At 38.5% G+C, this 16,679-nt stretch overlaps 1 protein-coding gene across 12 annotated transcripts in view; it reads right to left on the minus strand.

Moving 5' to 3' along the window:
• The window catches only part of SRGAP2 (SLIT-ROBO Rho GTPase activating protein 2), a 240,734-nt gene that overhangs the window by 105,341 nt on the left and 118,714 nt on the right, over positions 1 to 16,679 (minus strand). For all 12 annotated transcript variants that reach the window (XM_059070876.2, XM_059070914.2, XM_059070844.2 and 9 more), the window contains exon 4: positions 12,299 to 12,461. In XM_059070876.2, the coding sequence (XP_058926859.1) occupies positions 12,299 to 12,461 (163 nt within the window). The remainder of the gene's footprint in view (positions 1 to 12,298; positions 12,462 to 16,679) is intronic.

Genomic DNA, 16,679 nt, shown 5'->3' on the forward strand with positions numbered 1-16,679 from the left:
GAGTGGAATTGCTGGATCATAAGGTAGTTCAATTTTTAATTTTTTGAGGAAGTGCCATACTCTTTTTCCATAATGCCTGTATACCAATTCACATTCCCACCAACAGTGTATAGGGGTTCCCTGTTCTCCATATCCTCATCAACATTTTTTATCTCTTGGCATTTTGATAATTTCAGGGCACTTTCTTCCCAGGTTTTACTGATTCCTATGACATTCTGGGAACGAAAAGTGTGAGTATGAGTAATATTCTCCAGTGTAAAGATGAGAAAACTGAAACCTACTGTAGTGAAAGAACTCCACTGAGCCAGCCAGGGCCCAGGTCAGCCATAGGTCTGAGGTCTAGACTCCCAGCTGAACTTGGAGACAATGAGGAAGACAGAAGAGGAAGAAGAGGGGAAACCCTCTCTCTTTGCCTTATATCATGTGGAAGTAGGGTACTTCCAAATGAAAGCACAGGTCACCCAATGTTCCTACAAACAAGTGACTTCCAAGAAGATACCAATGAGATTCTGGATTGTTTCTGGTTGTATCAGAACATGTTCCAGCAGACAGTCAAGACAGCACAGCCAAAGAACTGTAAAGAATGTAGGAATGAACTGTGGGATAACTAGCATATAGAATGCTGTCTAATCATTAAAAACAATGTTTTTAAAGAGGATGCAATGACATGGGGAAAATGTTCACTTAAAATGGTAAATGGGGCTTCCCTGGTGGCGCAGTGGTTGAGAATCCACCTGCCGATGCAGGGGACACGGGTTCGTGCCCCGGTCCGGGAAGATCCCACATGCCGCGGAGCGGCTGGGCCCGTGAGCCATGGCTGCTGAGCCTGTGCGTCCGGAGCCTGTGGTCCGCAACGGGAGAGGCCACAACAGTGAGAGGCCCGCATACCACACACACAAAAAAAAACCAAAAAAAAAAAAAAAAATGGTAAATGAAATACATTGCACAGAACTTAATACATAATATAATCTTAATTTTCTAAAGAAAAATGTGCATAGAAAAACAGATTGGAAGGAAATACACCAAAATGTTAACACTAATTCTAAGTAACCATTATTTTCTTTTTTTTGTTTGTTTGGGTTTTTTTGTTTTCCCCACAATGTCTTGGAAGAATATGTATTACTTTTATGACTGGAAAAAAGAAACTAAGCTAAAGCGCTTTTTGTTTGCTTCCAAATCAAAGGAAACAGAAAATAAAGACAGAAAATGTTGCTTCTCAGTCTTGTCCCTGGGCCTTAACAATAACTACTTAGCTCAACGAGAGGATGATTCCGAGAGCTCTTGAGACATGAGGAAGTTCCTATGGACTCTCAAAGACAAGAATTAGTGCAGACAATTAAAATTAGCTGATAACTGAACATTTCATGTTGGGTAAATACTAGGAAAAGCTGGACAGAGACCCAAGTGATTTGTGGGGCACAGAGTCAAAGAAGGAAAGACAAAAAAACAAAAAGGCTAAGAGCTGGGCAGGATCAAGTAGAAAAACCATAAGATCAGACAAAGTCCAGTACCTTAAGGAAAGAAGGAGAGAATGGAAAAACTGAAGATGTTATCTCAAAAGAAGGAGAATTTAATTTTTTTTCACATTTTAATTAAAAATCATGCTCAGGCAAGCAGGGAGAAATTCAAAGGAAAACTCCTGACAAAGACAAATAGCAGAATCCAAGGAAGCCAGTCCTGCAAGAAGGGAGGCAGAAATCAAAGCTGTCTACTCTCTCTGGACAAGCTGGGCAAGAAGCTGAATCAGAACAGCACAAGGGAAGTCCTGGCCTGGCAGAGCACCTAAATGTATTACTGCAGAATGCACAAGTCATTAATTCCTTGCATAAGCACTGGCCCTTTAGCTTCCCAATATGATGACTACCACCTTTCTACATGTGAGAGAGCAGAGCACAGTGATGTGAAGAGATGACACAGGGGAAGGGGGCCATCTAGCTACAAGTCCCAATTCTGCTACCAACCAGCTGTACAACCTTGAGTCAACTGCTTAACCCCTCTGCCCATGTTCTTATCTATAAATGGAGATGATAAAGCCAGTACCCATCTTAAAGGGTTGTTGTGACGATTAAATAGGTTAATACATGTAAAGTACGTAGCATAGTCCCTGGCATGGTTAGCACTCATTTAGTATTAGTTACAATTATTCTTTTTATTATTGCTGTGAATCTTATAATAAAAAATTGATACCTAGTCAGCTTTCACACCATTATTGTAGTTTCTCCTGGGAGTAATATGTTTTTACAAACTACTGTCTCTTTTCATGGTGCCTGATGAGTTGTATTAATAATCTTCTTTTCTCAGAGAGGCATCTTATAGTCAAGTATACGAAGTACAGAGATGGTAAAAAGTAACTTGTCTAGAATTATCAATTGATGTTAAAAATATCAGATGAACAACTGAATTGGCACCCAAAATTTGTATGATAGCACAATACATAATACAATACAATAGGCTTTTTTATCATGTGAGAAAAAAATGTAACTGTAAAATAAAGGGTTCAGACTGTCACCACCCTAATCTGGAGGGTCAATATTGGTATCATTATTGGTGGGTTTATTTCCTGATGTGATGCAACATGAAATATCCAGTGTCTCCTATTTTGTATTCTAGTTGGAAATATATAACGTGAATAGTTTTGGCCTTTAGAACCACCTTCTAATTTACAGAAAAGACAGGATACAGGAAGAAGTGAAACAACAAAACAAGGAATCTAGTAGATAAATCTAGAAGGAGGGAAAATCTGTAGGACAACTGGCCTCATCTATGCAACAAATCAGTGTCATGGAAAAGGAACAGTGCTAGATTAAAGGAGACTTAAGGGACATAAAACCAGTGTATATTAGATACTAGATTGGAAAAACCAGTTGTCAAGGACATTTTTAGGACAATTAGGGAAATGTTTACACGGCCTGTGTATTAGATGAGATGAAAGTTTACTGAAATGGAAAAGTGGAAATCTTGACTAAAATAACAGATTATAAAATAGCATATGTAATATAATCTGGTTTTTTGTTATCATATTTTTGCTTCTTATATTTTTAATTTCTACAATGCACATGTGCTATAAAATTTTTAAAGGTTATTCAAAAGAATAGAGAGCATATTGGATACAACAAATGAGGATTGGTAAACTTTAGAAATCATCTAAATTGAAGCACACAGAGGGAAAAAAGAGCTTGCCTCAGTGACCTATGGGACCATATCAAGCAGTCTAACAAACGTGCAACTGGAGTCAAAGCAAGAAGACAGAACAGGACAGAAAAAATATTTGCCATAATTTTTCCCAAATGAGGAAAAACCACTATCCATGGATCCTCACTATTTAGATATTGTATTTATCCAAGCCAAATTAAAAACAAAAATGAACATCACACTTAGACTCATTATAGTCAAACTGCTGAAAACCAAAGATAAAGAAAAAATATTAAAAGCAGCCCCCCAAGCCCCCAAAACATTACATCCAGAGGAATAACAATAAGAATCATAGCTGACTTCTCATAAGAAACAGTGAAAACCAGGGAAGAAAAAAATGCCATATTTAAATTGTTGAAAGAATATTATGTAATTCCATTTATATAATTTTTTTTTTCAAAATCAGCAAATACTTATACTGTTAGAAGTCAGGATAGTGGCTTTTAGGGGATAACGAACGGAAGGGGGCAAAAGAGGGGACTTGTGGGATACTGGTAACATTCTTTTCTTTATCTGGGTGATAATTACATACTTGTTTCCATTTGTAAAAATACATTGAACTTTATAATATGTCCACTCTCTCTAACTACCTTACACTTATGTAAAAAGTTAAGGGGAAAAAAACCTTGCAAAATACATGAAAAGACTAGAGAAAATACAGTTATTTTCTATTACAGTATATAACATTTATAGTAAACATTTAGGGAAAGCTTATTACTTATTAGTATTATTATTATCATCCTCCCACCAAAAGTTTTGGGAGATTTAAATGGACTAAAAAGTGGACTGAAAAGCCCCAAGCTCAATGGGGGCAGATCTTACTCCTCAATTTGATTTTAAGTGCTTTTTAGCACCTAGCATAATGATGTATATATAGTTTAATTGAAAATGATGTTTTATTTTGTATATATAGTTTTCACTAAAATACTTCTTGACTACATGATTTTCTAGTTTAGGGTAGTATTCAAATAGGTACAAGGTTGCATGTGGACACTTTTTTTCTGTCCACTGCCCCTCTCTTTTCCATACTTCATATTTTAAAATTGTTCTTCTGATACTCTTAATCATCCCTTGATTTATAAAGATCAAAGTACTATTACACCTTTGAATGTTGTGAATATAGCACCTTGTGCTCTTTCAGAAAAGGCAGATAGATACCTGAGGACTGAAACACCAAAGAGGCAAACGTATAAACTAACCTAAGCCAAAGAGAGCAGGCATCTTTGATGCACACATTCCCTCTTAGCTGAATCTTCCTAAGTCCAAAAAAAGCCTGGACCACCCAGAGAGAGGCCCCAAGGGGCAGGATACAGATGCTGCTGACCTAGTGTCACAGAAACCAAAGCTAAAATGCCACAAACAGCACTAGCTGTAAAGCTCCCCTCAATGTTGGATTTGGCGGCAAACCTGACGCCCCTTATCAGCAGAGATGCCTTTGAAGTATCTGGCAGCCTTCCATCCCCTACTCAAATAAGCTCAGCTTCACATCCTATTCTTTTTTCCAAAGGGGATCTCTCCATCAGATAGGAGAGAATAAAGCTCAATTAACTGGAACAGAGTTTTGCTACCAACAAGATAAATTAGGCAACTGGAACAGCTGTCTGTAAAGCACCACACAACACTGTTAGTGACCATGTTATAACATGGAGGAAATCCAATCAATATCAGATACTGAGATCCATGGGGGAGGGGGCGTAGGGTAGACTGGAGAAGAGATGAAGGGATAAATCAATCATCTACTCTTTCTCCCAGAGATATCGCCAAGTTAAACCCTTTCTCAAGAAGGCAGAACACAGACTTTGGAAATCCATTCTCTCTCCATTGATTCAATCTATGGTACCTACCAGGGACATTCAACTCTACCAGCATCGTGGGTCATTTCTTCTCCTTTTCTCAGTTATGACAACACCACCTTGCAGAATCATCATCCTCTCCCCTCACATATGCCAAACAGCTGGACTCAGAGACTCCATAGGAAATCCTATCCAAAGGGGATAAATGGGTAGGTAGGCAACAAGTACTGCTTTTAGCTTCAAATCTCCTTTATCTTCTTTTACTGCCAGAGCCACTTCCTTGGTGCCAAAGGAAATCTGACTGGTCATGTCAATTCTCTTGTGATTGATCTCCTGGGAAAAGGACATTAACACCTCAGGGCCCTGCAGAAAACTATTAATTGAACCTCTTATGTTTCTTCCTCAGCACCCTTCTTGCATTTCTTAATTCTTGAAGTGTGAACTATTTACCTGATGCCAGATTCACCCTCTCTCACCCTCCAAGAATAAAGCAGGGAAACTATAATGGGTTGCCTTGACAAACTGACCTAGATGCTTCAACACTGTAACAGGGGAAAACATGGCTCACAGACAGACAGATGGGATCTTATGGCTTCAGATGTACCGCTGTGCTCTCGGGTTTCCCCAAGATGGAAACTAGAGTATCTACAGCAGTGATTCTCAACCCTGACTGTATGAAAGAATCAGCTGGGCCCTATCCCAGAGAACATGATTCAGTTGCCCTGAGGTGGGGCCTTGGCATGGTATTTTAAAAAATTATCTTTTAAATCAACTTTATTGAGGCATAATTTACATACAATAAAATGTATACATTTTGCATATGTACTATGATACATTTTGACAAATGTACACACTTATGTAACCACCACCATAATGAACACTGTATGACATTTCCATAACCCCCAGTTCCCTTGTGTCCCTTGGTAGTCAACCTCCATCCCCACTCTGGCCCCAAGGCAATCACTAATTTACCTTCAATCACTATAGATTAGAGTTATCTTTTATAAAATTTCATATAAATGGAATCATACAGAATGTACTCATTGTGTCTGACTTCTTTTTATCAGTATAGTGTTTTGTGAATTCATCTATATTATTGTATCCATCAGCATTTCATTTCTTTCTATTGCTGAGTAGTAGTCATATATGGATGTAACACAATATGATTTTCCACAATATGCTTATCTATCTGTTGATGGATATTTAGGTTGTTCCCAGTTTGGGCTATTATAAATAAATAGCCAAAATTAACTACCATTAGTTTCCTATGGTAGCCATAACAAATTTTTGCAAATTTGGTGGCTTGAAACAACACACATTTATTCTCTTACAGTTCTGGAGGTCAGAAATCCAAAACCAAGTTCACTGGGCCAAAACCAAGATATCAGCAGGGCTGAGTTCCATTAGAAGCCTCTCAGGGAGAATCTGTTTCCTTGCCTTTCCTAGCATCTAGAGCTGCATTCCTTGGCTCCATCTTCAAAGCCAGTGGCCTAGCATCTTCTCTCTGTGACTTTGCTTCCCTCCACTTCTCTCACATGGCTGGCCTTCTCTTTTGTCTGTAATCTCCCTCCACCTCCCTTTTACAAGGACACTAGTAACTGCATATAGGGCCCACTTAGGTAACGAAGCATAAAATCCCCATCCTAAGATCCTCAAATTCATCATATGTGTAAAGACGTATGGATAAAGTAAACATTCACAGGTTCTAGGGATTAGGACAGGGACATCTTTGGGGTGGGACCATTATTCAGCCTACAACAAAAGCTATTATGAATATTCAGGTACAAGTCTTTGTGTAGATATATACTTTTATTTCTCTTAGATAAATACCTAGATGTGGAACTGATGGGTCATATGGTAAGTACATATTTAACTTCATAAGAAACTGCCAAACTATTTTCCAAAGCGGTTGGCCCATTTTACATTTTCACCAGCAACATATGAGAATTCCATCCATCCGAACAGTTGGTATTGTCAGTCTTTAATTTTAACCATTCTAGTGAGTATGTAGCATATCGCCGTATAGTTTTAATTTGCATTTCCCTGATGATTAATGATATTGAGCATCTTTTCATGAGCTTATTGGCCATTTATATATATCTTCTTTAGTGATGTGTCTATTAAAACCTTTTGCCTATTTTAAAAAATTGGGGTATTCTGTCATCTTATTATTGAGTTCTATGTATTGCAAATATATTCTCCCAGTCTGTGGCTTATCTTTCATTTTCTTAACAATGTCTTTCTAAGAGCAAAAGTCCAAGAATTGATGAAGTCCATTTTACCTTTTGTTTTTCTTTTATAGTTCATGCTTCTTATATCCTAAGAAATCTTTGTCTCTTCAAGGTCACAAAGATTTTTTTTTTAAGAACTTCCCAAGTGACTCTCTTGCAAAGAAGAAGTTAAGAACTACTGGTCTATTGGGAATCTGACCTAGCTTTCTCAATTTAACCTGACTTTCTGCCATAGAACCTTAGGGTAATCAAGGTAAAACAGGAGTACAGTTACCTGAAATGCCATAAAAAGAAGAATGCAATTCAGAGTCTTAGGACTGTCTGAATTGATTGGTTTCCAAGCCTAAGTGTGAACAGCTGTTAAGGGCTAGAAACAGTGACTTGAAAAGCCAGGTTGGATGTACTTTTAGGGTATCCCAGCTAAGTGAAAGGAGGAGGAGAGGACAGGATTGTCTTCTCCCCAGTGGGAAAAAGCACACCCAAGTTTATTTTAATTTAAACTGAGAAAGTGAGAAAAATGATTTCTATTCTTGGTGGGATCCTTTAGAACATGTCTCTCACAGAGACGAGATGGAGTTGGGAGTCAGAGTTGGCAGTATTTGGCCCCCATTTTTAAAGTCACCACATTAAACAAATGAAGGTGGCAGCAATAATATTTCCCCAGACCTTGGTTCCAACAGGGGTTAGACAGACTGAGCTTTCATTGCATGAAAGGAGATGTCAGGAGCACCAAACGGGCACAATTTTCCCTGGAGTCCTAGACAAAGTGGGCCTGTTTCTAAGCTGTGGACAGGAGGTTACTTTCTCTAGATGTTATATTTAGCTAAAGGAGTCTCTACCAGGGCTTCATGCAACGTGTAAAATATGTCCCAGCAGACATAACCACAAACCAGAGGGCCAGCAGGGAGCATCTCTTAAGGGGGGTCAGTAGCATAGAAGGGCCAATTGTGCAGCCACCCTGACATCCCCAAATTAGCTGAGTTAGCTGTGAGCCAGATTTTTGGTCAGTTCTCATATTTAATGAGTCTTTGTTTCCCTCTTACTAGAGATTCTGCCCCTGGGGAGAAAAACATGCTGCCCTATTTCATTCTCAACTTCCAGCTGCTTGCCCAGACACCAGGTAGGAGAAACAACCCAATGTTGATGTTTAACACCTCCAGACCCTTTGAAGGGTTGTGTGCTAAAGAAAAGATTAGGTTAATTCTATAACTAAGTGAAATATCTGAATTCAATGAAAAAGAGCAAGAAAATCCAGAGTACTCTCTACTCTACATACAACACCTAGAGAGGCCTAATAGAACACGTAGGTGGAAAACCTTAGGTTCTAGAGCCAGATGACTATATTCAAATATACTAGCCTCACTTCTTTTTTTGCTTAATCTCTCTAAGCCTCAGTTTCTTCCTCCATAAAATAAGGATAATAGTAATAACCATCTTATAGAAGTATTGTAAGGATTGAATAAGATAATGCATACAAAGTGCCTAACATATTACCTGGCACATAAGCGTTCAAAAAATTTTGGTTTTGATGATTATAGCCTTTGCCAAAGGATCATTAAGTTTTATAGAATAAAAAAAAAAAATTTTAAGGAATAAAACCCATGACTTTTGCCAGTGACAAGCAGATTCAAGTTCACTAAAACGCAGGTAAATTTTCACAGATGTCCATAGCTGAACCAGAAATAAAGGTATCTTTTCTGAAGCCTGTGTCTCCAGAGAAATGTGAGTTTTCCTTTTGCTACTGGAACCAAATTTACGGGTAAAATAAGAGGTATATTTATTTTATATATTTGGATTTCAGTGTGGTGCCTCTTGGTTGCTGGCCATCATAGATAATAGAATCTGAAACAATGTTTCATTCTTTAAGAAATGTGGTCTTCCATTGCTTAAGCTAGCCCCCTCTCCATACGCAGGCCCACTTTTGTTCGCTCTTATCTTGGGGACTGTAGCCTACCTATCACAATTTAACAAAGGTCATCCAACAAATGGAAGGAAGCCCTCAGTGTAGGATGCCTTTGTCATCACACAATTACAGTGTATTCGATTTCTAAGGCAGCATGGAGCTCTTACAGCCCAAACACTTTTCCTTAAACTTGAGGGAACTGAGGCATAAAAAAGAGAAGTAATTGTCCAGAGTTTCAGAGTTACTGGCAAAGCTGAGCAGAAGGGAAAGAGTCCCTTAGAGAAGGGCTCTGCTCTAATAGCATAAAGTAAGCCCCAGAAAGCTTCACATAACTTCCAGGGTGACCAGGGACATTCCTCAATTCTCTTACCCGATTATTATAGCTCAACCAGTGGGATTCTAATTCTTCATGTGCAACATACTCTAAACAAAAGAGACTGAAAATTTAAGGTATGGAGAGAAATGTTTCTTTGTCCATAACTAGAAAGCAGAGAGCCTCTCACCCAGCCAAAAAGAATTAATCTATTCTTACAATCAGCCAAGCCAGCTTCTACCTTAGAGTTCTCTCTGTGTACACTGGATGCCAGGGGAGAGAAAAAAGAGGTTATTCACCCTGTGGGATAGTAAACATTGGCTATTTGACAATCCTATGGATATCTCTAATCAACTATAATTTAACTGATGAAAAGTTATAATGATCAAGAGAAGATCCTATGATCCACAACAACATACAACCATATGAACAAATCTCACAAATACAATAATGAATGAGAGAAACCAGACACAAAAGAGTACATACTGCATGATTCTATTTATATAAAGTATGAAACCAAGCAAAACTAATCTCTGCTGTGGACAGTCAGGACTGATGTTGTCCTTGTGTGTTGGGATCACCCCTCCCAACCCCCCAGTGACTAGAAGGGAGCATGAGGGGACTTCTGGAGTACTGAAATATTCTGTTTCTTGATCTGGGAGATGGTTACCAGGTGTATTCACTTTGTAAAAATGCATTTAGCTGTAAGCCTATGATACATGCATGCCCTTTTCTTCAATGAAATGTAAAATATAAACAGTCCTGTGATTAATTAGAATTTCTTCCTTACACCCTCAGCACAGAAATGCATGGCTTAAGGAGGTCAATGCTTAGACCACAGCTAGGAATATCATTCATGAGTGGGTAGGGATATACACCATGTCTTATATACATGCTGTGCACTTAGGCTTTTTGTGAAATGTGAATGGCATTTGAGGAACCAAGAACATGTCTTTGATAGATGGCTGCCTTTGGCATAAACATCTCTGAGATCTGGAGGGGTTACAAGACTCTCTCTGCTTGGTTCTTCTCTAACTTTCTGAAGCTGGGAGAAAAGGGAGCTGAGAGATTGGGTGAAGTCTAGATAGCTGAAAATGTCTCATAAAAGTTTTTCTCAGATAAGCAGAGAAAATGGAGGAGGGATCTATCCATCAACCCCTTTTCTTCTCAAGATAGTCTAAGTGGCTGTCAAGATCGTAGAGAAGTGGTATCTAATCACTGTCAAGGTTCCACCTAAACTGGTTAAAAAATATGTTTTTAAAAAATAAAGATTGTATATATTTCAGGTGTACAATAAGATGATTTGATACACACATAGACAGTGAAATGATTACTACAGTCAAGATAATTAATATATCATCTCCTCATATAGTTACCTTTTTTGTGTGTGTGAAAAGAGCCCCTGAAATCTACTCTCTTAGCATAGTTCCAGTATTCAATACAGTATTATTAACTATAGTCATTAATTTTAGTCACATACAACATCATCAAGTGTTGCAGAATGATTCAAGTTAATGACAAGCAAGCTAGAGCAGATGCTGAGAAGCATGAGGAGACAGTGAAAAGTACCCTCGCCCCTAAACCAAGTAGGGGCCCAACCAGAGCACAGCCGGGCCACTAAAAATAGCTATTGAGCTCTGCAGGGAGTTATCTTTCTCTTCCTTCTTTTCATTCTGAGATGATTGTACCCTTAATATCCTGTCTGTAAGACACAGGGAAAGCCCCTTCACAGATGCAATTATGTAGATGGATGATTCTAAAGCAGTTCTTTTTTCATGCTGGTATAAACAGAAGAAATTGGGTTCTAATTCCAGACCTACTGAGATCTGTATACTTCCTAATGTTAAGAATTAGAAAACTGACCAAGAACTAAGGCTACTATCGACCACAGTCCTGTTTACTGAAGTCCATTCTCTCCCAGTGTCAAATTTTAACACTGGATTTTGTCAACTGGGAACCAGTGAATTCCCTATATATGAAACCAATGATAGCCCTCTATACATACTCTTTTTACATATCACTTGTGGGAAGATTATTCACCTTCTAAAAAGTCTTCTGGGGATGTCAGAGCTTGAATGTTGGGCATGGTATATCATGTACAATGGTTGGGGCTTTTGCCACCATTTGTAACCAAAAGTCATGAATAAATGACTCCATTAAGAGCTCAGGTTGAGAGAGCTTAGAAAAGAGCTTCTTGGGTTTCCAAAAGGCTAGTTCCACTACTGACGGGTAAGGTGAATTTGGTATAAATTTCTTAAGATTATCACAATAAATTTTGAGTTTTTCCTTAGACAAATTTTTCAACATACACCCAAGGAATTGAGACAAACAACTGAGTTCCAGAAAGCATTCAGGGATGGGTTTGAATTCCACCTGGGATACCAAGAAAAAAAAAAAAGGAAGAAAGCATTCAGGGACCCAAAGGCAAAGATACGTCATGATAAGAATAATCAAATTCATGAGTTCACCTTGGCCAAAATGAGAACTTGGAAAGAGAACTAAACCAAAAACATAAACATACATGGATTTGCTAAATGAACTAGAAGAAGAAATCATGAAATGACATAGAAGGTTTCTGCATCTCAACAGCTTCACAAACCACTTAGGAAATCAACCAAACACAGTCATTATTAATATATGCAAATTATGAATTATGCTGCCAGTCCTGGGGTTGTACCTTGCAAATGGTTACTTTCTCAGAGCTACTATAAATTCAACTCAGAAAGGAAGAACAAAAGCCAATTCAATATTTTTCTCCATAAGTACGTGGCAGGGCAAGACCCATGGAAAGCCTTTTAAGTGGGGCAACAAGATATTCTTTCTCTTATTTACAAGACTGTGTCTTTGACTAGAAATAACTATTTACCTTTTTAAAGAGTCTTCCTGAGTCCTCGCTGACTTGGACAAATCGAGGAATGATATTATTCAGGTAGATGTCACTCAGGGTGGTGTGGTCCCTGCTCTCCCGCTTCACCTGGTTTAAGAGGAGATTCCAGCAGTTGACTGGAGAGAGAACATTTTGATCCTTCCTGCGAGAAACAGCAAGAAAAAAAAAAAAAAAAATCAGTGTTGATTAAGCAGGCAGGGCCAACATCTATGACTACAGTCCAGGTCACAAAATCACAGCAATCAGAGCCAAACAAGAAATAAAGAAGTCTTTCCTGAAGTTGCACCTCTAGTTTTCTCTTTTTCTAAAAACTCAGTGGAGGAAAAAGGGAGAAAATAAGAATAATGAAAAGGAGAAGGAGGAGAGAGGAAGAGGGAAAGAGGAGAAGAAGAAGCAAGATTGTCTGTTGAGCATCTATTATGTTCTAGAAACTTGGTAAAATCTTTATATGCATTATCCCATCTAAGTTCCATCATTTTGTTGTCAGAAAAGAACTAACATTATCTCCATTTTACTGATTAAAAAAAAAATATATATATATATATACTCAGAGAGGTTGTCACTTGCCCACAGCTAGTAAGGAGTCACAGAGACAGTAAAAGGGAGTTAGGGACCAAAACCACAGTTCTGTGCTGACTAGAATGATTCTAGAAGTTCTGACTCCAAATTCCATGACCTCAACCACTAAATCATTTGGTTTGTGTCTAGGATTAGAGAGAAAAGTTAGTCTCTAGACAAAAATCTATACTACAGACTAAATAAATCCTCACACATTCATCTCTCGTAGGATTCAATGAAGACACCTGTGGAGGCATTTGCCATAAAAAAAAGTCACCGAAAACTCTTCAGTCCCACAGAACACATCTACAGAGGTTTGATTTCATTGATTGAGCCATTTTCTCATGTCCCATACAACCAAGAGCATAAACCCGTATCTGAACACATGTGTTCCAAAGATGTTTACAGCCTGAGTGGAGCAGTAAAGCACCCAACCACCCAACCTAGATGCTCACTTCTACTGAAAACGCTGTGATCCAAAAGAATTATTGATTACATAATCAGCTCACAGCACTAATTTAAGCAACACAAAGTTTTGCATCTGCAAGTTGGACTTCTTAAAGGAGAGAAACAGAAGGTAGGGGTTATTTATCAAGCGCTTACTGTGTACTTGGCCCATGGCTGGGCCCTATAATCATGTTGTTTAACTTGAACTCTACACAACTTGATGAAGTGGGGGTTATCAACCACATTCAGCAGATGAGGAAAGTTGGACCAAGAAAGGTTAAATATCTTGTTCAAGGTCACATAGCTAAAAAGTGGCAATGCTGGCATTCAAGAACAAGCCCTGTAATTGAAAAGAGAATGCTTGTAATCACTGCAAAGTATCACAACCAGTTTGTTCCCATTTCCCCTCTCCCCTCCCTACAGACAGACTCTTAATGCAAAGAAAGTGCGAGTCTGCGCCGCCTCCCTTCCTGCTGCCAGGCACCTGTGACTTGTAGAGTATGGAATTCAACTTAGAAGGGCTCTTTCAGTTCAGTTGTAAGGTAACTATTAACAAATAATCCCACCACACCTGTTCTGGCTTCTGAACACACCATTAAATCAAAATATCTGCCTGACCAGCACCAACAGGCTGCTTCAAACCAATGAATATTAGAGTCCAAATTGAAACTGTTTTATACCTGCACTCCTCCCCCACCCGCTGCCCCAGGCACCACACTTCTGTGGTCAAAATCCCTAACATGTATGTGCTGACCACTGTGGGAACAATTGTATCCACTTACCTTTCTAGGGAAATTAAAAGATTTCTACGGAAATTAAAAATATATACTAGCTAAGAGAGATAGATACATGTAATTAGTTCACTCCTTTCAAAATTTCTAGCATCTGGAAAAAAAAAAAAAGGTAAATAGGAAACAATCCTAAACTCAAAACGGTGAGATCTGAGCACAAGAATTCAGCAATATTTGATGTTTCCACTGCAAGAAAACTTTCAAATTGATTCCAGATCAGTCTCAGTTACAAAATCCTAAGTAATCTAATTTTGGGGGGGTGGCAAGACATCCATGTCTGAGGACATGGGATGTAAGCATGGGATATACCAGGCAATTACACTTGCTTTTTAAAAGGGCAGATCTCCCATGACCTTAACTTTACAACTGGTTTCAATCTGTTTTTTGCAGATGAATGTGGGTTGGTGGTCCCTCTTTGTTCTTCTAGAGTGCTTTAAACACATAAAAGCAATACTACAATTCAATTTTATAAATGTATAAACATTTGTATCTTAAATGAACAAAGTACAGTAGTAGGAGCTTTAGTGGTTATAAAAGTGCTGATGTCACAGTAAAGTGTAGGAGACGAAGAAAGACCTATAATATAACAAAAGGTTAAAGGTATGAACAAGGGGCCTCCTAGCTCACCAATGTACATCACAGATCACAAGTGAGGCAGGAGAGGCAAAATCGGTTCAACACCGTGCAAGAGGATGCAGAGCATAACTCCCAAGGGGACCCCTGAGTAAACAAAGATGAGTTAATAAGAAGGATGGGCAGAAATGTGACTCTTAAAATGCCTTATCACTTAACACTCATAAATTTATATTTATTAAAAACTTCTAAGGTGCTACAAAAACTTTTACTGCATGTATTTATTTCCATTCTTACAGCATGTGGTGGGACAGCCATTATTAGTTTCAGTGAGCAGAAGCTTTAAAATGTGTTCTGAGAAATGCTGGAGTTACAGAGAATCATATTTCAGTTTCAAACAACTGTAATATACCCATTCAAGTGAACAACCCCCACTGAAATATGTAAAGGACCCAGAACCCCGTTTCCCTGCAGTAGATACCACCACAATGTCTCATGGGCTGCTGAGGTGAGCTTTGTTATATGCAAGCTTTGGAATAAAGAATCAATGCATGTATCCTGACTGCTGGAAAACGTGCTATCAATTAGAATGAATGTTGCTCTGCACAGGTTTAGTTTTTAATTCAACCTGTGTGCCTCCTTGAGTAAAGCTGTTCAGGTGAGCACATGATTTGACACACAGTGGTCAAGTTCAATTACGTGCCGCAGAAGGCTTAGGGGCCTATGCTGGGTTCATGGTAGACCACAGTTGCGTAGTAAGGATATACACGCTCAATATCATCTCATTTCATTATCAGTTGTTGTAAAGCTTATTATACATTTCCATTTATCCAATTAATACTGATGAAGGAGACTAGGAATAGCTTCTGGGTAATGTCAGTGATTCAACTTTAAAACAGAAAACATCCTTCTTTTTCAAGCATCTAAATCAATTTAAAACTATCTCAAGATTATGACAACTCGTCTGCGTGAGTCGGGATTTCTTGATATTGAGCAACCCAAACCAGAACCTGAAATAACTTGGATGCTGAAACTGATATAAAACTGCAACTCTGATTCATAACCTGGGTTCATAAACCCAGCCCCATTGTTTCTACTGCTTAACTCTGTAATAAGTACTCTTTATAAACTGGCACTTTAAAAGTAGATTTACACCTATGAAACACTGCTTTGATCTGTTGCATATATGGGAGTTCTATGTAAGATTTTTATTTTAAAAAAGGAGTCTATGGCCCTAAAAAAAATTACTAGACTCTGTTGTCTGTTTCTCCCAGGGTTTCCCACTCTTTTTTACTATTACTGTAGTTTTCATACAATATTTTTGGCTCTTTGAGTTTGTATGCTTTCTCAGACTTATTCTCCTTCCAACGGAGGTGTTTTAATTAATTCATTTATTTATTTTGGGGTAGTGGTGGGGAAGGAGAGGTGTGGGGCATGCAGTAGGAGGGGGACACAACTCCACTGTAGAGGCAGTTTTCCCAGCCAGCATGAACAAAGGCAAAACACACTTCAGGCTGGAAAATGAGCAAGTCAACGAGACGTGATTTCATAGGGAGCAAATTAAGGTTCTGCGAGAGTGGTTTCCTGCTTTAGCAGCTTTGCAGCCTGATTTTATTTGGGGCTGCTAGGGCCAAGAGAACTTCGTTTGGTCAGGAGATTGAAATTTGTCTTTATATCTTTTCCATCTATCATTTGTTCGTACAGTTTCTTTACTTCCCCCACCCACGGAATCTTAGGTTTTGTGATACTTGGGCATTTAAAGAAAAGGGTCTGCGTCCCTTAGGCATGTGCTGAACAGCTGCAAACCTCCTCAAACGCTAATCCCTAAAAAGCAGACAAAATATCCAGAAGTATTTTTATTACTTAAAAACTTTTTCAGGAGGAAGATCAAGAAAACGTAATACTGTAATTGAGAGGGAATGACTCTGGAGTCAAAAAAAAAACAGGGAAAAAGGGAGGCTCAGAAAGTCACGAGCCAACTATGCATCCAC

The sequence above is a fragment of the Kogia breviceps genome, chromosome 1, assembly GCF_026419965.1.
Source record: "Kogia breviceps isolate mKogBre1 chromosome 1, mKogBre1 haplotype 1, whole genome shotgun sequence".
Lineage (NCBI taxonomy): Eukaryota > Metazoa > Chordata > Mammalia > Artiodactyla > Physeteridae > Kogia > Kogia breviceps.